The 22046-nt window shown below is 35.3% G+C and overlaps 1 protein-coding gene across 4 annotated transcripts in view; it reads right to left on the bottom strand.

Annotated features, from left to right (window-relative positions):
* The window catches only part of DACH1 (dachshund family transcription factor 1), a 359157-nt gene that overhangs the window by 207386 nt on the left and 129725 nt on the right, over nt 1–22046 (bottom strand). For all 4 annotated transcript variants that reach the window (XM_085309491.1, XM_085309494.1, XM_085309490.1 and 1 more), the window contains exon 2: nt 2061–2176. In XM_085309491.1, coding sequence (XP_085165617.1) covers nt 2061–2176 — 116 coding nt within the window. The remainder of the gene's footprint in view (nt 1–2060; nt 2177–22046) is intronic.

Below are 22046 nucleotides of genomic sequence, written 5' to 3' on the forward strand. Positions count from 1 at the left end.
GTTCAAATTTAATAACTATTTCATTTAAAGCTTTCCTCTTTTGCCAGAGATCTTCAAAGCATTATTATCCCATAATATTCTATGACTTATAATCTTACGTATATCTCTTGTCTTTCCTTCTGAATTGCTTTCTTTTTTTTATTATTTATCATCATTTTGAAAGGTTCCTACATTTGTTTTTGTGGGCTGACATTCTAAGTATTGGATCTGTGCTTTTGTACTGGATATTTATGATTAACTTATGACCAGCTTTAAAGGACTAGAGAGCAAATGGATACTCTTGGTATTAGTTTTGTTTTTAAGTTGTTCCTTATAATAAAAAAAATGCAAAAAAAAAATGCAGAAGATATTACGTCATGAGGGGATCTGCTCTTATATATTATCTGCAACACAAAACTCAGAAATGACTCTTTTGTCAAGATGAGTTTTTTTCTGCCTTCTTTTTGTTTGCYTATTTCTCTCTGACTTGTTCCACATCTCCTTTCTGCTTTTCACCTACATTTTTTTCTTTGATATTTTCCTCTCATTTCCCTTTGCACCTGYACTTTTTGATCTCTTCCTCACAAACACTAGTGCTTGTTCCCTGCAAAAACTTTCATTCTTTCCCTATCTAGACCCTATCTCATATTTTCATGTTCCATTCCCATCTTCCGCACCAAATGTGATTTTACCCTATAATTCCTTTCTTGCAAGACTTTTTTTATTTTATTTTTTTTTGGCTGGTCACACCTGCCCAGGCTGTCACTGTGAGCCTTGTTTGCCTGACACTCTTCCTGCATACACAATTACACTTTCAAACCCACCCCTCCAATAACTCCATTACCGCCTTAGATGTCTGACTTTTCTTCATTTTGTCCCTGATCTTGATCTTTAAYCATTTGAAAAGCATTAAGTCCCCAATAAAAGTGCTTTGATTATGTCTGTATCACTATGTAAAACAGTTCTCTGGCTCTAGGGCCAGGAGAGGTGGCTCCCTTGTGTCCACAGAGCCAAACTCTCTCCTCTCTCTCCTCCAGATATTTGCATCCAAACTGCCAGCAGTCGCTGGCATGAAATATTCCTTGAACTGTGCATCATTTTGGAGGCATTAGTTAGCTATGGCCAAATCCATGCCAAGGATCACACTCAAGCAGACATGGGCAAGTACTTGACAGCCATTCTGACTGCCATCTCCAAGATGCAGCAACTCTGTCCTTCGTATGGATCTGTCCCGGTTATTATTTTTCTTTGCCTTAAGAGAATATTAGTACTACGCTCTGTGAACAAGCGGGAAACAACTGGGGAAGAAGRTCAGATCAGCTTTGCTGAAATAAACAGGAGTTTTTAAATAGTTTGTAACATGAAGAGCTAGAATGTGGCACCAGAGTCAAGAGCGGGACTGTTGGCTGCCTCCATCTTCAGTTGACYTTATTCACCACCACTCTGCAACATAGTCCCTCAAAATTTAAGTGGGACTATGTCTAGGAGTAAGTCACTGCTAGATGGTATTACTGTAACTTTCAAAAGAAAATAGCAGTTTGAGAAACAGATTGTTACTGGAATGTTACTGGACTTCACATGAGTATAAGGCCTCAGGAAAYGTATCAAAAAAAGAATCTGAGGATGAAAAATTAAGACAGACGTGTGTGTAGCATAGAGTTATTTTAACTAACTCTGTTTCTTCAGGCAACTGTACTCATGATGACATTATCTAATCAAGCAAAGCAGCAAAAAATCAGAAGATAGCCGAGCTTTTAAAAATGAATATGGAGGTCATTGTTTAATGATAGATATGGTAATTCATGTTCTGAGAGGTTTTTGTTTGTAAAGAACAAGTAAAGAGAAAAAAAAGTAAAAGATTACTATTTGCTCAGTTATTTATATTTTAACTACTGAGCTGCCAACAACTTCCATTATGTACAACACATTCATGTAGCAATCACATTATACCTCAGATTACAGAACTCATCTGTGGTACGAGGGTGGGTTTGTTTTTAGACTTCTGATTTATTAATAAAGTAGGATCAGTCAACTATTGAAAAGATCGCAGATGTCAGCTGACATGTTTCTAGCAATCCTACCTGTTGGCGGGATGATTCCAGGAGACATGAGGCCTGGGACAGAATGCGGCATGATATGCGAATTCTCCGGGGAGGTGACACTTTGAGTCCTCTTAGGAGGCCTTCCAGGTCTAGAACTGAAACAAACAAACAAAAAAATTTACAATTAAGCTGTTGTCTTACACATCATTTCAAAGTTGTTTCAAGTGGTAACATGGACTGTAAATAAATTTGTTTCAAGGACGGTTGCTTTTGCAGTTAGATGTAATAGACTTCCATCACTAATTAGATTACATGCTGAATTCATTTTCCTCATTGAAGATCAGCCGCTCTTGATGCATAATTCATAGCCTGCACCTCGTTACCTGCTTCTTCATATTAATATCTATACACAGTTTGAATTGCCTCGTTTGCATATGCTAAAGTTCTGCATGCAGCCTTCAGCACGAAAATTATGCACTAACTTGTAATAATTATTACAGTCAGCCTGCTATTGATTTATGAGACTTTTAAAAACCAAATATGTGTAGTACTTGTAATGAATGATATTTTAAGGTTCTTCAGGAAATTAAAAGGCAATGGCTGCCTAAGGAAATGTTCTGCTTGTTTGATTTAATACTACAGTTAGCTGGGAGGTGGAATGAAAGAGTGATTCAGACCTATAGCACATTTTTCGATGATATGTTTTATTACTTCGCACTGCTAGCCTGATATCTAGATGATAAATGACAATACATATCTAATGTGTGAAAAGGTCTTGCAATTTCTTTATTTTTTGTCATTTAAAAGATAAGTCAAGTTATCATTTAACCCTTATTCTATTTAAAGTGAAAATCTCACTAAGTCACCTTACTTTAAATATACTACTTTATGTCAGAAAGGACTTAGAATTATTTGTAAGATACTGTTGAGCAACTGCCATCACAGCAGCTTACATCTGCCCAGTAAGGATAATTAAAGGGCTTCAGGTTTAAACACTCCTTGTCTCTTAAATGCTCACATACACAACTTTCCATCTCCTGGACTGCGTAAGTAGCATACAAATCAGATACAGATTACAATGAAAATACTTATTACCACTAAATGCAAATATGTATCTGCTACATATAATGCATATCAAAAGGTTCGTATTCCTATGTACGGATCCTAATATGGTACTMTCGCAGAATCCCAATAACTGCTTATTTAGGGGGCATTTTGGAATGATTTCTCAGAAAGAGGTGATGCGCCGCTCTAACTGCAGTGTTAACCCGTGCTTTGTCAAACATTTGGGCTTCTTTATTAATTTCCAAGTAAGAAAGAAAAAAAGGTGGCTATCAATGGCTTTACTCCTTATATCCTTGGACTAACAAAACTCTCATCAGGTATAACAGGATTTTTACCTGCACTGGGATGGCAGAAGGAGGCAGATAATAAAATGATTACTTTTTCTGTGCATATATTCAGAAATAGGGTGAGGGTTTTTTTTCAAATTCTACAACCTTTCTTTAATATACCAAAAACAATCAAAGTACAGGACATTTTCTTGGAATTTAATGACTCAAGGCACTGAGTCATTAACCTTAACTGATCATTAATTCCCAACTTAATGCCCTAAGCTGAGGTCATTATTAATATTATAAGCTTGATAATTTTTGATTGGTTTGGGATTTTTGGCTTTCTTTAATACAAACAAAATTCTCATGTGTTGGCAAATACAAGAAAAAGAGTTGTAGAAAAATAATATCATCTTATTTGAGCTCATATTGAGACACCACAGGACCAAATCAAATGTCTTCCTTTTCCCTTTGAAATTTCTTTTGTAATTTACAATAAAAATAAGCATACCATGAATATACATAAAACTGATAAAAATTACACAAAAAATAAATCTGATTCAAATGGAGTGTTTCTAATATATTCACCCACCAAAAAACCCAACTATGTAAGAAAACTTTAATGGCTTTACTTAAATACCTATGATGATGCACTGTTCTCAAATCACAGCTGTGATATAAGTATGAAAGGGTGTGACAACGGCATAAAAAGCGTAAGTCAGGTGCTATWTCATAACGCACAACATACCAGTGGCTTACGAGTCTTTTTAGAAACCAACAAGTTCACTCCTGCAAAGATTCACTTTATGTATTAATGCTAACTACCAAATATAGTCACGGCAATGTCAGATTGCTTCTGTCTCAGGATGCAGGTTTGGTGGAGGTACACAAACAGAATAAAACCAAAAGCCCAAGAGACAACACCCATGCACTGAATCGGTCAAAAAAGGTTAAGCAGCAAATTATCGGTAAGTGGTACTGCAATACCTAAGGCATATCTCCTCCACTGGTCTCCTTCTACAACTAAGTTGATTGTGCTGCTCTGTGCAAAAAGACTGTGGCAGTCAAAGCTATAAATGAGCCCAGTAATACAATTTTACTGAGTAAGTGCTTTCACAAAGAAGTGCTAAACTCCCAATTCAAATCTAAGTAACAATATTTAAATGAAATTTCTGAGAAGTAAAGTCCTTTTATYCAGATATCATTTTGTAAGTGACAAAGCACCAAATCAAGCTTACCAGAAAAAAAAATGTATCTTTTATGATGATTGCTACTTACGAAAGGGCAGAAAACCAAATGTAAGAATTWTCTCTTGAAGTCTGGAAGACCTAACTTAAGGTCACAGCAGACTACATAATATACAGTCAAATGAGTAAAACACTGATTGGTTAAATTAAGTATACACTGATTTGCCCKAATAACTGATTATGTAATAATAATTGTCTCAAACTGTTACTTACATAATGTACTTGTTTCATTAATCAAATTCCTAAATTGAAATATTTCCATTTTATAGGAACTCTTTTCAAATAACAGGCGGTAAGAATTACAAGAATGCTGTATGAATCATTACCGCAGTTGTGAAATATTGAAATGTAAAAATTATTTTTTAAAAGTAAYCATTCTGACTCTAGCTTGAAAACCTGCACATTGTCTTGTAATTCATTATCATTTTATAGCTATATTATAAACAACTATTTAAAAAAATTACAAGCACTGATAATGAGTTTAAATATCATAAACTGAATGACAATAATAGCTTAATGAATCATTTTTTCAGTGATTTTTCCCTAAATTTGCTCTCAGTAACAAGCTACTTATTTTTACATTAGGACAAGCTCACTTTCATTCCAAGATAAGAAGCTCGATTCAAARTATTCTCACTTCTACTTACTGATTTGCCTTCACTATGAAAATTAAACAAAATAACACATTAAATAAGTATGAGTTGTGTTATACAAAAGTTATATTAAAACACTGGAGCAATGCAAGTTACTCTTCTAGTTCACTTCATTCAGATACATAATAYTGTCATCTAAAACTTTTGCCTGCTAAAACTTTGATGCAATATTTAAGTTATTACATAAAGGGTTGTAAGGATATTGTAAGGGTTTGTCTTATTTTTATCTGAATAAAATCACCAGAACAACAACAGTACTACTTCTGCACACTAACTAGACTTCTCAAGGTAATGATAATTATCCGAATGGGTAAACCATTCAAAGCTGACTCATGCTGATTTTGAAGAGGATGACAGTTCACATTTTTTAGAGATGAGATAAACAAGCCGAAGTGCCAAAGCCCCAAAGCCAACGTACGACTTGTGAATACCTAAAGTCAAATACAGAAAAGTCCTTTGGGACTCTACAAGAAGACAGCAGAAGAAATGGGCCTACATCTGTAAGTCATAACTGGTCTTCTTCTCTACCGTTTCACTTCTTGAGGAAAGAGGATTAAATTAGAGAGAGCAGAAACTGGACAAGGAAGCTCCAATGATTAACCATTTTAAAAAGMTGAGGAGAAATCAAAGGGGAAGTTACTAGTTCCTTATTTACCCATTAAAAAGGAGACGTAATAATATTGTCACTATTTTTGCTTTTCTAAGTATTTAAGTTTGAATTTTTCGTCTCTAAAACTTTGAACATTTCACGTGTGAAGTTTCTCAAGATAYATTAAGGAAGGAAATGAGAACTTTCTGTAAGACCACAGATCACTCTGTACTCAGTTTTTAAAATGAAGGGCCTAAATACATTTAGCTACCTCAAAACCTATGCAGCTTATATAGGCTCATCTAGGCTTTTTATCAGAATTTCCAAATTTTGAGGGTTTCAGAGGCATTTCCACAGAAAGCTGAGCTTTATGTTTGTATATGATCACCACAACTTACAATATAATAAACAGTTATGTGACAGGGGAACTAAAGGTTTGGATTGCTGAATATTGTAGGGCAAGAAGTATTTTCTTCATTTATATCAGCTCAAGCCACTTGAATAAACACCTCATTTTTTTGTCAGATTTGTATTTCATCCCTCTAGCTTTCGCAAATATTTCAACCCATACTATGGCACTAGTATTTTCATCTATGAAGGAGAGGGTATATCTGTCTCCTTTACCATGACTAGCACGTAAGGCAAAAGACCACAAGGAGGAACTGAAGGTACCTTGTCCTAAAATACCACAGGTTCTCTGAAGGGAGAATAGTTCCTTTTTGGTCTTCTGATCAAGATAAATTAGTTTTATATCGTTCCCGTCTTTCTGAATCTACAAAATAACAAATGGCTGAATTAAAGAACAAAAATAGAAGAATCAGTGGTTGTTAACAGATTAAATGTTGTGCTTTGATTATACTTTCAAAATTTTATACCTCTCCATTTGTACTTTCAAACTGTGAGCTTGTTCTTGGAAATCTTTTGATAGTGGAAAACAACTAAAAGCAGACATAGTCAGCAGAAGATCTGGTTCGTACAATCATGTGGAACAAGGTGAAGGGAAACCAGATACGGGTTTATCTGCACTCTTTAAAAATAAGCCGACTTTTCATTCCGCTCTTTTCACTGTCTGCAGCAACAAGCAGCAACTGGTTTTAAAATTTAAGGTTCTTACTGCRGAAAGCCTTAAGACACACAGACCTCCCGCTGATTTTTATTAGACTTCTGAGTACAAAGGAAAGTGTTGGTTCCAAAACAGCTTAAATTCTTCATGAGCAATATATACCCCTCGGAGTATGTTACTAACATCGTATAGATTAATGATGGCACAGTAAGGACATATAGCATAAAATGAAAAGAGTATGCAACATAGCTGAGATAACACAGTGATTAGATCTTTATTTTTCCAGTGCCTTGACTTTGAGAAGGAATAGTGCAAAATTAACTCCAAGGGAACAAAGTTTCCTTCTTTAAAACTGTTTTCATTCAATACCTGAGGTGCCTCTAAAAAGAGTAGCTCTGACCAGCTCTAAGAAAATAAACTCCTATCCAAAAATATTTGCAGGTCCATCTTTCTTATGTTTAGAGTCACACCTTTAATTTTAACCTTGCTATGAGCTAACTTAGTGCACAGAAATATTGGAGGGGAGTGCGGAAAGAGAGCTAAACTCAGGAAGTGATAGGCAGCAAATGTGTAACAAGCATTTGGCGTATTTAACTAAGGTCTTTTTGATGTTCTTAGAACTGCTTAGAACAGCTTTGACTACCAATATCAATTTTAGCCACATCAGCATTTATGCATCTCATTTAGGTACATATTGAAAGTCTGGGCTTTATTTCTCAGCTGTTCTACCTCCCCTCAGTGCTTCAGGGCCAGCAGACGGACACAAACCTTTGGACCTCAGAGCAGCAGGTTGAATGAAATTTAGGCGAACAGCCACTGGAAATGGTTATTATGGGTTGGCAATACAGCASCTGCTGGAAAAGGACCGAGGATGCGTCAGCCTGCCGCCCTGAGAGTACGTGCTGACCTSACGCAAGGACGAGAATAACCAAATGCACGGCAGGAGACCAGAGGTGGCCCTTCCGTTCTTGAGATAGTTTCCCTGCTGCTCTGTGTTATATGTGCAGCTTTCACACTACTAAGACTTGAGCTAAGGGTGTGTCAAGACTGAAAAATAAAGTCTAAGACGACTGACTATACCTTTTGTGTAATTTAATTCCTTTCACTGGAAAAGACTTGTTTGCCAAGGCAACCTTCAAAAATATTTCTAATGCACTGACTAGCATTTTAAAGGCAAAATATGACAACATACRTTGATGTACACTATTTTAAATGTTCCTACTTCTATTCCCATTCAGGAATAATGCAAAAGAATGTAATTCTAGCATCGGGCATATATCTATTTTGGTAGTTAGTAAAACAAACATTGGAAAACACACCATGTCCTTTTCACTTGCAGCAGTAGTATAAAACAATAAAATTCTCAGTGTAATTACCTTAAATTTATTTTTCTTCTCACAGTTAAAGAGAGAATGTTCTCACGCAGTAATTAGTGCTGAACTCATGATATATTAGATAGATTCATTAAGACAGCAAACAATGCTGAAAATATAAATACAGAGTTCTCTTTAAAAATCTCCACAAAGAAAGAATTGTATCAATGGTCTTGAAAAGCGTTAGACTGTGCTATAAGTAGTAGAGAAAGCAAATTGATGAAATGTTATTACATTYCATTGACAGCATACTGTACTGCTATTTGTGAATCAAAATGATCAAAAATAGATATTCAGCCAAAACTGTAGGGTTAGTTTGTCAATACGACAAATTATTAAGCCAAACAAGAAAATACATTGCATTCTGTATCCTATTTCAAAAGCATTTGTTGCAGTAACACGAGCTCTGTTAATTCTAGAATACTATGCTTCTGGTAGCTAGAGAAGGCCTCATTGCTTTATTTCTTTTCCTAACTCACAAATCCTGTAAACATCCTGACATTTCCATCTTCCTCAATACTACAGCCCAAACACTCTGCATTTCAGCAAGATAAAGCATACTCCTGCTACTCAAGAGTACAAGAAYATATATTACAGCAGCATCAGCTCTCACTTGACTCTGGAAGCCCCACAATGCACACAACGAAAGGAGCTAAGAAAAAGATTCTGCTTTACTGACCATACAGCTCGAATATATGGATGACCCAAAGGGCAAGAAAGGAAATAAAACCATTTAGAAATCTGAGTGCTACCGGAGTAAATTACAGGATCAGATTAGAATACAGCTGTGAATGTACGTAACTTTAAAATATTACTGAAATATGACTGCTCTCTTTGTGAAATTGAGAGCTTTAAGCCAGTTACGGAAAAGAGAAAAACAGATAAGAAATTAATCTAATTCTTTTGGGTAGCAGAATTATGATGTCAGAAGTAAATTAATCCAAAAAGTTCAGTACTTCATCCAATTAGCTGAAACGCTAGATCTGCCTAAAAGTTCTTAAAACATCTAACTAAGTTGGCTTTAATGATTATGTAATAATTATGAAACATAAGCCACCGATGATGACAGCAATACAATCTAGAGTCCAAAATAAGTCTGAATGAACAATGAAGTACAAATGTTAAACAAAACTCAGGAGTATATTCAAACTGTTATTGCTGGTTGATTTTTTACTTAAATTAAACTGATAATTTCAGAATGAGTATTCAGAATATCCAACAGTGATATGGAAATCACAACACTGGAGATCATGAAGAAATTTACTGAGGAACATTAGCAGAAGTAACAACAAAAATTTGTAAAATCGTATTTATTTCCTCTATTTGCACTGYTAGTTTTACAGAACAATTCTGGCAACTACCAAAAAAAAGGGGGGGGAGGGTAAAAGCAGTGTCTAAAATACATGCATCCCACAAATACTCATTCTGTCATGTTGTAACAGATGCCTTTCCCATTTCGCTCAAGCTTTYAGCATAAGCCTCACTCATAATTTAAATATGCAAGCTCAGTGATTCTTTCTAACAGYATTATTCACCCACATGAAACCCCGAACTCTAACAGAAGGAAAGTCTATTTGTTCCCCCACTGTTTTCATCTTTTGTTAATGTTTTCCTTCTTAAAAAAAAAAAAAAATCCCTGCAAAACAACATCTACTCCATATATAATTAAAATGTCAAGCATAGGGCTAATAGGCCAAAAAGGCATGACTGATGCAAACTGGCACATATTAAATGAATTTTAAGCTTTCACTTAACCAAACACACAAACAAATGAAAGTTTCTACTTTATGTTGCTGAGATGTCTCCAAATGTGAAGCAAGCATAACTGATGTGGTTATGTCTGTTAGAGTCTGCAGATGGCTTGAAACTATGATTTACATGTATGAACTTTAGTTGGAATGAACCGTCCTGCTTCGAGGCTTGTTTTCTCCACATCTGCATTCACCTCTGTATGTAACTTGCACACGTGATTACAAATTTGCAAACGTAAATCAGATAATTGCATGTACAAATAACCAATTAGACTCGAAGCAGAATTAACACACTCTTTTGAACATATATATATACATACATAGATAATGTAAGTGAATATTTTTGTTCAAGGAATTTTTACTTAGATTGTTTAGAAAAATCACACCTGCTTCGTCTTCCAGTGGAAAGTACTGGGTAGCAGCTGCAGTTTTGAGTTACATCTTAAAAAAAAAAAAAAAAAAAAAAAAAAAAAAAAAAGAAGAAGAAGAAGAAGAAGAAGAAGAAGAAGAAGAAACAGCTCCATAATAAAGATGACGACCATTGTTTAAGGGGTCACAGAACTGGTGTTCATTACTAGCCATATTAAGTTAAAAATATATAAATATTTCAATATTGATTTAAGCTCCAGTAAGAAAAAAAAATATTGTATTATTCAAGGTAATTATTTTGTGAAAATATTGTGATTCTCCTGCCTGTATTTTAATTAATATTCTACCCTAATTCAAAACTGTGGATAATGAAGTTCTATCATGTAAGTGTATCCACTGCAGTGTCTGAATGCATTCATCACTTAATTGGCCACAATTCTTCGCACAAAATGGTGAACCAAGTGAACTGTCACCTTTTTAATGAAGCTGCCTATATCTTAAACCCTTTGCCCTTTAAAAAACTATTTACACTCAAAATGAAAAATTTTATTCTTGCTTCTGACAGAGACTGTGGTTAATGTTCACTGCCCTCTATTCACCTTATTTTTAATTCTGAAAACCCACACTCATTAATTATACACTTTCAAAGAATTGCTGGAATCACCTAAATAAAATTTTTAAAGTCACTTTTTTAACATAAATTCAAATGTCACAATAGCGATAGGAAATCCTGAAACAGACTGTCTGCTATAACTGCAGAGYTGATGTGATAGACTGATGTTAATATTGCAGTATCCATTAAAATCAAACTTATTTTTAAACTATTCACCCTTTAAATAAGGTGTTTTGCATTTGTATGTTTGTATAATTACAAATCTACAACTGCTTCTACTAGATAAGTACTGGGCATTAAAATGACAGGCTTCTCCAAACAGATGATACTGTAAAGAATAATTTAGTCTCTAAAAAATCTCCTATTTTTGAAATCGAAAACTCCAGAGTATATTGCAGGGCTCCGCCTTGTAAGTCTAGATGCAGCCTTTCTTGGACCTTTTATTATAATAGGGAATACAGTAAAATAAATCCACTTTTTATTCCCCTTGAGCAAGGTAAAGACTAGAAATAATCACCCAAAGTCCACCCCTCACTTTCTTTGCAGACCAGCTTCCATTAACATTCRAAGAATAGCACAGGTTTCCCTCCTGAGCAGAGGTAATAGAGCAATCTGGAAGATACAGAATGATTCCTATGCCCAAAAAACAAAAGGCAGTATTATAGATCCAAAGAGAAATTTTAAAGTGATCCAACCAACAATACATTCTTCCTCCATGCTCCTGAGGTGCTTCATGCACTATATCCTGGAAACAATCTTTTATTTATTATCATTTTAAAAACTTAAAAGCCATTCAGTGCCTTTCTGTACAGGCCACGAATCATTAAATCTGTATTAAATATATCACCTTAACTCTTTAGTCAGTGTTTGTAGGTAAGTTRTTTGCAGATCTGAAATACAGCCAGTGCTCAAGGCTGTCCCCCAACTATCTTATGTGAAGTTTGCCCTATCAGAAATAAGTGTGCTACTAATACATTACCCTAGGGAACCACTGAACAGTTAATCAGTCATTTATGTTAAGTGGTATAAGYAGTATGTTTTTAGATAACAGAGCTGAGAAATGTAACTACTTCCAGTAAGATATTTCTAATTATTATTTCCCTTTTTGTGTAATTCTGRTAATTCCATTTGTTTAAAGCTTCATATAACACAATTAAATATGAGGATATCAAAGATATTATCTATTCTATGAAAAAATCAGCACCTGTAGTATAGGAAGAGATTAATTAATTACTGAAAACTTTATTTTCATATGCAATTTAAATACTTAATTACGGATCTGCCCCGATTTTACTTTGCAACTGGAAAACTTAAAATGTTTTAGTCCCTTTACCTCCCATCTACAAAGCATATTATGGGATAAGATGCTAAATTTTTAAGGTCATTAACTTACTGCAGCACTACATCTGAGAAAAGCTCTAATTCAAGTGTGTTCCTCAGAAACATCTCATGTTTACCAAAAATAAAGAAACCCCAAAGTAAAAGATCAAATTCATCATGCAATTCTAATGTTTGTAATGCATTCTCATTGACATATTCTGGCTGAGATGCTTTTAATTGCTTTTATCCTTCCTTTTATGAACCTCACATCTTCATCAGCACTGGATGGGATGTGGGTACACATACTTCAAAATTTCTTTTAAGGGAACTGTGTATAGGAGAAAGATTTCCTTAACGGACCAAACAGCCCTGCGGAACTGTGGCACACTTTCCTCAGGACGGCAAACTACAGCTGGCCAGTAAATACCTCAGTATGATATTTGGTTGGCATGCTCCATGCCTGGAACATCTCCATATACAACATATACACAGAACTATCTCTTGGCTCTGCCCGTATTGCTCATAGCACAACAAGCCTAAATCCAGACTGAGGCATTTAGATGATAATGAAATACAAATTAATCATAATAATTACAAACACATTTTGTTTCCATGCCCAGAGTCAAGTTAAGCAAGAGTTAAAGTAGGTGCCAATTCACAATTATATTTTGACTTTTAGTATTTTCTACTTTTCTGAAAGCCTTAACTAAAACGGAGTACCTCAGTTTCTGTTGTTTTTTTTTTTTTTTGTCAATGCAGTATTGCTCTTCCATTACCTTTTCTTGCTCACATGCAGAAAAAGCTCTGAAAATATTATTACATGTGAATGAAGGGCATAGAAACTAAAAATAATACAAAATTATCAGATAAAATTATCTAAGTTTTTTCTCCTGATTTTGTTCTAGCTGATTATCTTTGAATGTTTATACATTGGAAATACTGCTCAGGGTACCATGGGACAAACTGTAAGAAAAATTTTCAGCAATTTCTAATATTTTCCAGCAAATGTTATCTGTTCACTAAAGCCTTCATGTTAGCACTACAGTTCCAGGCATAACTCCAGCACTAAAGATGATACCAAAGTAAGTGCACTTGACAAAACTATGTGTTTTCAGTGATGTGGATAAACACCTATGGCTGAAATGGATATTTATCTGTGGTAATCGATCAAGTTCTTAAAAACCAGAAAAARTATCAGTAGAAGACTATATCCCTTTTACAGAACACAAATCAAAACAGACATTATCCTGCGCAAAAACATACATGTTCATAGCTTTTGAAGGTCTTCAAGACTTGATAGCTTTSTGACACAGGAGCACACTCAAGCTTCAACTAGCCAGCGAGTTCATGGAGTTTCCCAAAAAGTTTAACAGCATTTGAAGAATATGGCACTTGAATAAGATAGCAAATAAGAAAAAGTGTGTCCTATCACAATCAATTCAAGTCAAATCATCATCAAATTTTCTTGACTTGGATATCRGATATATTCTGCTGCTGTACAACCGAATAAAGTAACGAAGTATATGTTTCTAATGCTGTTTTTCCATTATACTGACTTTTAAAAGTGATAAATGTTTTGCACTTTTTGAGCAGTATTTTCTATTTATAGAGTATAAGATACACAAAAGGAGTTTGGGGAGCTGAACACTAAAGTCTGTCCCAATTTATTAATTTATCCCATGGCTTAAGAAAAAAAAAAAAAAAGAAAAAAAAGAAAAGACGTGCCTTGGAGTCCTGGGCATACGAGATGTTGTCCTCACAAAAGCTTTTTCTCTCACATAATAACTTTTCAAACATAACATGTAGTGTGGCACTCTCCACAGAAGACACAGAGATGCTGTTCTCTCCTACTTGGGCATCTTTAGGCTGGTRTTCACCTGGACAATAGCTGTAGTGGGCCTGAACCCCCTCAAGCAGAGAAGGAAACAACCTGAGGTGCCATCACCTCTTCCACTGGGTCGTGGGACTATCCACCATTCAAAAAAGATACAGAAAAGTAGGGTATATAGATGGGTCAGCTCTACTTTCTGCACCTCTTTCCACCAAATACTAAGTGGAGAAAGATTAGTATCTTCAGTCATTCTGATACAATCATGATCCATACAAGTGGTCATTGTATCTCCCACATTCGTAAAAGCACATGCACATATGTGTGCATATATGTCCATGCAGCATGCACATATATACATACATAAAGGATCACTGACCACTGCAGTCTTGTAACGACACCCTGCAAGTGATCAGCAGTGCACAGCTATATTAACACAATCATTTAAGAAAGGAAATGAACACCATAAGCAATCGAAAAAACAGATGTCATCTGCTAATGAGTATCAAACTTGGAAGAGCAGTCAAGGGTAAACAAAGGGTAACAGAGTTTACTTACTACTAATTTGCATCCTAGAAAGTTTCCTATTTCTCACATTGGCCAAACAACCACTTATCTCCCTTCACTTTTGCATGATCCTATTGRTAAGAATCAGATGTTTTAGGATGGAATAGATGCAGGTAAGTCTGGAAAGTAACACATACATACTCCCCCGCCCCTTAATTAATGGTCTCAACTAGCACTGTCTTAAATGCCATTGCCTCTTTGACTTGTGTAATACTCAGATCAGTAAATAGCTTCACTTAYGTAAAAAAAGTCTAACAGGAATTGTACATAAAGGCCCTTACAAATAAAAGCATATTACTGAAGATTATGCTATGTCATAACCTTCAGAGTTCAGCCATATTTCTCATAAATCTTTCTGTTAAGAGAATGTTTGTACAATGTTTTTCTTTACAAAATTTCTACTGACTGCTASAGATAGCAAGTTTGATTGTATATTATGCCTCATTACAAGATTTACCACTTTGAGTGAAGCACTCATTGCTGCAGAATTAGCTTTCTTGAACAGTCCACATGTAAAACATACTAATGTTGTGAAGTCATTCATCCTTTCTCTCTTTTTTTCTTATGTTTATGATCAACATGTTAAGATTTAAACACTTTCATACTGCTAGCTCACAACTGCCTTACAATCTTGCCATAAATGTTAAACATATATGATGACATTCAAGATCACACCTTTTCATGAAAATGTTGCTTTATAATCATAATACAAAGAAAATGCTTCAGTGAAAAGGTTATATTTTAAAGAAAAAACAAACATACTTATTTAAACAGGCTTACTGCRAGTTAATTAAACAGAAAATAATGTAAACAAAAGTCAGTATTATAAAAGCTCATATGAAGTTTTATTTTTTTCCATTGACCTAGTGACAAATTTAAATGTTAACAGTTCGGGAGATCAAATTAAAAGAATACAAACATTTTGTTTAATGACATCAGCAGTCAATGCAGAACATCTGTGTTTTACTTTAAAAGTGATCAGAAAATATTCTTTTGTTTACATTACAGATAATCATGAGGTTTGTATTTCTGTGTTCAATTTAAGAGGAAAAAAGATCATACTACCTTCAGGGCCCAAGGAAGCAATATGTTACAAATGTAGGATTTCTTCTTTTTTTCTGTTTTGTAACCATGGTAAAACAATAGAAATGAACTTTCCCTGAACCTTTCTCCTTTAATGGCCCGGGTCCATGTTGACCCAGCAATGCAAGCTGGAACCTGATACTATCAAACTGACTGCTGCTAAAGCAATCAGATTCAGCAGAAACTATACACAGTGCATTGTAATACTAATTTCAGCATCCCACAAAGCCAGTGCAAAGGCAAGCTATTAAAGTATTATATTCTATTGTTTAAAAGTGAGATTAATTCAATAGCTTAAATGCACCCAAAACATTGAACTAAATGGCAGACTATACAACTATATTGTTATTCTTTTATAATTATAATACGGTACCAAAGTGAAATTGCAGATAAGGTTCTCCCTTCCCCTCTCCCTTAAAAAAAAAAAAAAAAAAAAAAAAAAGGACTACTGGATGAATTATTAGTAAACAGATGATTCAAGCCATTACAGGTTCAAATGATCCTGCATTTGAATGAGGCATGTAATTAAATTATCAGAACTTTGTTCTAAATGCTTGAAAGAAGCATGATAATCACATTTTTAAAAGGTAGAACAACAGAAGAAACTTTTTTTTTTTTTCATATAGGGGACTATGGGCAACTAATGTATGAAGGCATAATGGATTAATTCCACTAATGAAGACAACTGTTATTCCTGCAATCATAACATGATAAATAATGTATTAGATATGACACYGTTTCCCAACATTTCTGAAAAGACTGTGATGGCGTTTCAAATTTAAACTGTTATTTTTGGGAGCTTAATAATTCCTTTCTAGACATAAGTGTCTAGGCAAAAATCAAGTAAAAAATACTTCAAAATATGAAGAAGACAATCTTTGAATAGCAGACATTTAGTTACAACAGATTCTAGTCATTTCACAAAATGTTTTATTTACAAATGAATGATTTTTAAAAAATAAAGAATATTAATCTAAACTAGCATAAATTTTCCAAAAGTAAGTATTCAGTCAAGTTAGTCATTTATTCTGTTTCTCTGGAGACAGAGAGAAGGAGACACCTTCCAAAATCTATTTATACACTTCTCTTACAAGTCATCTATTGCAGGATGACATAAATCTCTTTCTGGATGTGCCTGTCCTTCTACACTGGCTACATAGGGACAGCTATTAGGCAGCTGCAGTTTTTCTTTTAACATGGCTATCATAGAAAAAGAAGCAGTCACTAACTTCTACATCGTGGTCTAAAGCACAGATTCTTTTCCAGAATGTGAGATACACAGATTTAAAGCCTTCCTCTATCCCAGTAGATCCATACATTYCTACTTTCTTAGAAGATGACTAACCGCCATGCTATAGGCAGGTCAGCATAATTCTTTCCAGCCCTTTTACTGAAGCTGTGAAGAAGGGTCTGAAAGATCTGCTAAGCCAGAAAGACAGAAACAGAATGAATCTACTATTAGTAAGACTGTTTACCTGGGAGCAGAATTTCTGGCTGTGCTCTACAGATGTTTATTTTACACAAAAACATTCTTTAAGCACAGATTAGCACTTGACTTTCTCTCCTTATAGATGAGTGTTCTTATCATCACAACACAGACTTGCACTCATTTTTACTTTGTCTCCTATCCAAGAAATCTTTCATTCTTTTCCATGTACCTGAATAGCCTCAACAGAGGTGGCAGGTATCACTACCCCAGAATAAGTATAGCCTGCTTGTTATAGCACTCTTCTTGCTGACCCCCTTTTGCATTTTCTGAGACAGATAACCTCACTGCTCCCCAGTGGGTCCTCCACATTCCACTCAAGTACTTTGATCACTAAGCTGCTGTAATAAGAGAGGAAAAGGTCTCCACCTCTAACTCATACTTCTTCCCTATGACCATGTTTTTAAAGAAAGTGGTGACCATTCCACCTAGACTGCAGACACTCAGTAAACATGCTCTGATCATGTACCATATCCTTCACAATAACTGGGCAYAGGAACTTAATCGTCTTTGGACTGCAACCAAGTTTAGTGTGTGGCCACTCTGAGCAGAAGAAGAATGCAAATTCTAGCCAAAAAGGGGGGTTACAACCATGTAAGACTTCATCAAGAACTAGAACCTGTTAAAGCTTATGCTGGTTTGTGGAAGCATTAGCTATCAAATCATTGCAAACACAGGTCAATCTAGCCTAAAATTGTATCGCTCTGCATGTGCGTGTTAATTTTATTCTAATAGAGTTGCAATATACAGGGGCAATTCTTTATTGTATAAGCTACAACATAAGCTACCAAAAGCAAGACACTCACTTGGTAGTTTATTACTGCAATAGAAATATTTAATAATAATATATTTAGTATACATATACTAGTAATGGTCTCGTTTCATCAGTAATCTTGTTTCAGTATCCTGTTTGGTCATCTCAGAACTGCCTCTGCTCTGGTGTGTATGGAGAACAMCTAATACTCAAAGATGCTAAAGAAAATGAAAGCTAAAATGCTATTAAAAATACAAGTTTCCTACAGGATTCCTACAGGAAGAAGTGAGAAGTGCTACTTTATGAAATGGTCCAGTAACTACTGGATCAGAAGATGCCTGCTTCATCGCAGTTTCCCAGTCTTTATCTATAAGTCTCTTCTTCTGTGCCTACAGTTCCMCATTTCTTCTCATGCTGCCCCCTTTTCCAACTTTACTCAGGAATTCTAAATTGGCGTGACGGATTTTGGTAAGTCACTTGCGGTTCCAAGTAGGCGCGTGGAAGCGCTTCCACGCGATCTGCCGCTTCCTCCTCAAGTTGGCTCTGCGGCACCCCGGGCAGTGCAGGCCACCTCCGGCTGCCGCCTGCCGTCCATGGCAGGTGACCCAGTGCCACAAGCTGGAGGCAGCGAGCGAAGACAGGAGGAAAAACTAAATGTTTTCTGCGGAAGCACAAACAAATGAGCATATAAAAACCTCTGCGTGCAGCCAGGAGCAGAGGTTGCGTATGAATTTGTTAGAAGTCCCACTGGCTGAATTTGGAAAGAACGTAAAATTGCCTGACATGCCTCAACCGCCACTGTTGTGCCCCTGCTGGCAACAACGGGCTTGACCAATTTTTCCTTAGAGTCGAAGGAAAGACTCTCATTGATTTGAGTGGGAATTGCATCACGTCCATAATAATTCACGGAGGATACTGTTCAGCCTGCCTCAGCAAACAGCAATCCTAATTTGAAGGCCTTGGTATTCAAAGGGCCTCTGCTATTGCAGTGAACAAATTTGAACAGAATATAATAATTTCTCCTTTCATTCTAGGAAAAAAAAAAGCCTGCGAATTTCATGTTCTGGAAAAGTGAAGTTTCATGAAATTGGAAAGGGGAAGGAGAAGAGCAGAGTGAGAAAAAAAGTAGCATCTCTTTGAGTAGAACAGAAAAGGAAAGACCAATCCTCCTGCCAAGGCAAAGATGAGAAGAGAAGAGAAATGGCAAAGATGCTCCTGTGCAAAAAGGAACATAAAATGACTGAAGTAAAACAGGATCATCCAATACAGATCGACTCTGTTAAAAGTGGACTGCCCTGCATGCATAGCATGCTACAAAGCCTTGCCCTCTTCCCAAGATGAAGGGGTTGGCCACTGCGTTACTTAGTTCCCCAAACTTTATCAATACCTTCTGACAGACTTGGAGGAAGATGCCTCCCATCTTTTTCTGCTTCTTTTTGAGTACGTAAAATATTTACATTATTATAATATTATTTGCAACTAAACAGAAGTGCATCCTGAAATAGTCTTATACAGTGAAAAGATTTTATTTTAAAAAAAGGAAATAAACTACTACTGCAACATGTCATAGATCAGATTTTACTAATCATTTGCTTACTTTCGTTATGATTTATATTCAGAAGTAACTATCTGAATTTAAAAATAAATATACATAATACTCTCAAAATATAAGTACACAATATCCACTATCAGACTGCATGTGGGTCAAAACCAGCACAGGTATTGCGCATCTTAGTATATTTTGAAAACAGGAAATATGAAAATATGGCAAATAGGAATAGAATACGAAAACAATTATGATAGCAGATATTTTATAGAAACAAAAAAATGCATTATCCTAGCTTAACCAAATTACCATATAAAATACACTTGAAAACTACAATTAGTTATCATGAAAATATTTTGATAGAAAAACAGAATACCTGAATCAAACAATTTTGACTCACTAAAAATATTTTTTTGTTTTAAAAATCTGTGTAACTACAATGTCAATCAAATAACCTAAAATATTAAGTCGTCATTGCCCTTTTAAATCCTTTCAACTAGAATTCCCTAATTGTTCCCTCACTTTATCTCACTGTACCAGTAAGTAAATAAATTAACAAAATAGCTTTTATCGCACAGAATAACCTTTTAACTGAAGGATTATCTCTGGTTTATTTTTCATTTCTTTCTCTGCAGATAGCAGTTCATGCCTCATTGATTAGTTTGCTGAGGTGGTGACCAGAAATGAAAACAAGGTCTCTCAGATATTGCCAAGACCTGTAAATATCAAAAAAAAAAAAAAAAAGAAAAAAAAAGCACCAAAGCTAATACATGTTATGCTTCCAGAATTCAGTTTCTAAGACACGGAGAGTCAATGGTCAGGAGAGGTTCATTTATTCCAATCAGTCTGTGCCAGGTTGCAATTCCACTGAACAATTCCGAAATGTCATCTGTGTGGTTTGGTTTTGGTTTGCTTCTTATTTATACACTTAAAGCACTCCCCTCCGCCATAAATTCCACTTTTAAAGTGTGCCAGCACTCTGACGGTAAAGGTGGATTAAGGATCTTATGTATTTTTCTATAGGAAATTATTTTGAAAATTCAAAAATACTGCTTCCCAAGTCAGTAGAGAGTTTAATTTTGTTCTCGTTTTTAAACTGTAGTTTTTAGAAGAAAATTTTAGYCTTCACAGAAGGTGCCAGACTAACAGCTGGCAAGACCCTCCATCCCCATATCTGCTAGGTCCTATTTTTTAGATAAAGAGACCAGATTTCCAGGACGACAGAAATTCAGCTGGCCTGCTCGCTTCAGCCTATTTACTGAGTCTGCCTGTATCACCAAATGTAATGATAGTTTAGATGATATGAGCAATCCAAGTTAATTCATCAGCACAGCTCTGGCTAGGTGCAAAATAAATAAATAAATAAATAAACAGAACAAAACAAAAACCAAACCCAACAAGCCCCCACGCCGGTCCTATGTTACCAATTTCTAGTTGCTACTAATGCTGCTGAGCGCCGCAAAGCAGCTCTGTGAATGGCAACCATGTACTGGAAGGACCAAGGTCTCGGAGAAGAGATAACATGAACCCTGCCTACGCTGAAATGTTTCAGAGCTTTCTGGACACTCTATATAAGCAGTTACCTCGTTTTCCTGCCATTGGATGCAAGTGAAATTTTACTACTGGCTTCTGGAGAAACAGAGATAAAGGCTCGCACGAGGTAGATCATACAGTCATTCCTTAAGCACACACATTTCACTGGCACGCTGCCTTACTGCCTTGGACAGACGTGATGTATCTTTTAAGGTGCAACTCCGTCCTTCACAGCAGGTTTCCTTTTCTTTTTCTTTTCCCTTTTTCAGTTCAAAAACAAATATAGAAAATTATCATAATAATACTAGTATGCTCTGCAAGTTTTAACTTAACCCCACAAAAAAGAAGACAATTCAATGTTAATTTTTTCAGGCTTTTGTTACCTCAACCTTGCYGTATTCATAAACAGATTAAAAGATAATAATTTGCATACAAGACGTACATGGACTTCTCCAGCATATAAACAACTGAYTTCAGATAAGTGATATATGCAGAACAACATTTCAGGTAAAATAATCTGTCACTATGGCAAGTAACATAATTCATTCATTTTCAACACTGGCACAACATGACAAATGAACAAGAGCAGGAAAACTTTTTTTTTTTTTTAAGTGTCCTTGAATAAGGCATCAATTATTTGTTTTGTTTTAACATTATTTAAGCTAAATCTGATAAAGTGTTTTAATTACACAGCACAGACCACTGTTTATATGAAGTATCCTTCTGGTGAAAATGAGGGCCTTCATTCAAGAAATTGCTTAATTATGTGCATAAATTCCTTTATATTTAAGATAAAACTTGGAAAATGTGCATAAATCCCTTTGTTTAAAAATAAAATGTCCAGGTTCTACTACTGATTTCAGAGGCCATTTTTACCATGCAGTTGAAAAGTCAAATTAGACCTAGAGTATGGTTC

The sequence above is a fragment of the Rhea americana genome, unplaced genomic scaffold (genome assembly GCF_003343005.1).
Source record: "Rhea americana isolate MKP2758 unplaced genomic scaffold, rheAme1 scaffold_3, whole genome shotgun sequence".
Lineage (NCBI taxonomy): Eukaryota > Metazoa > Chordata > Aves > Rheiformes > Rheidae > Rhea > Rhea americana.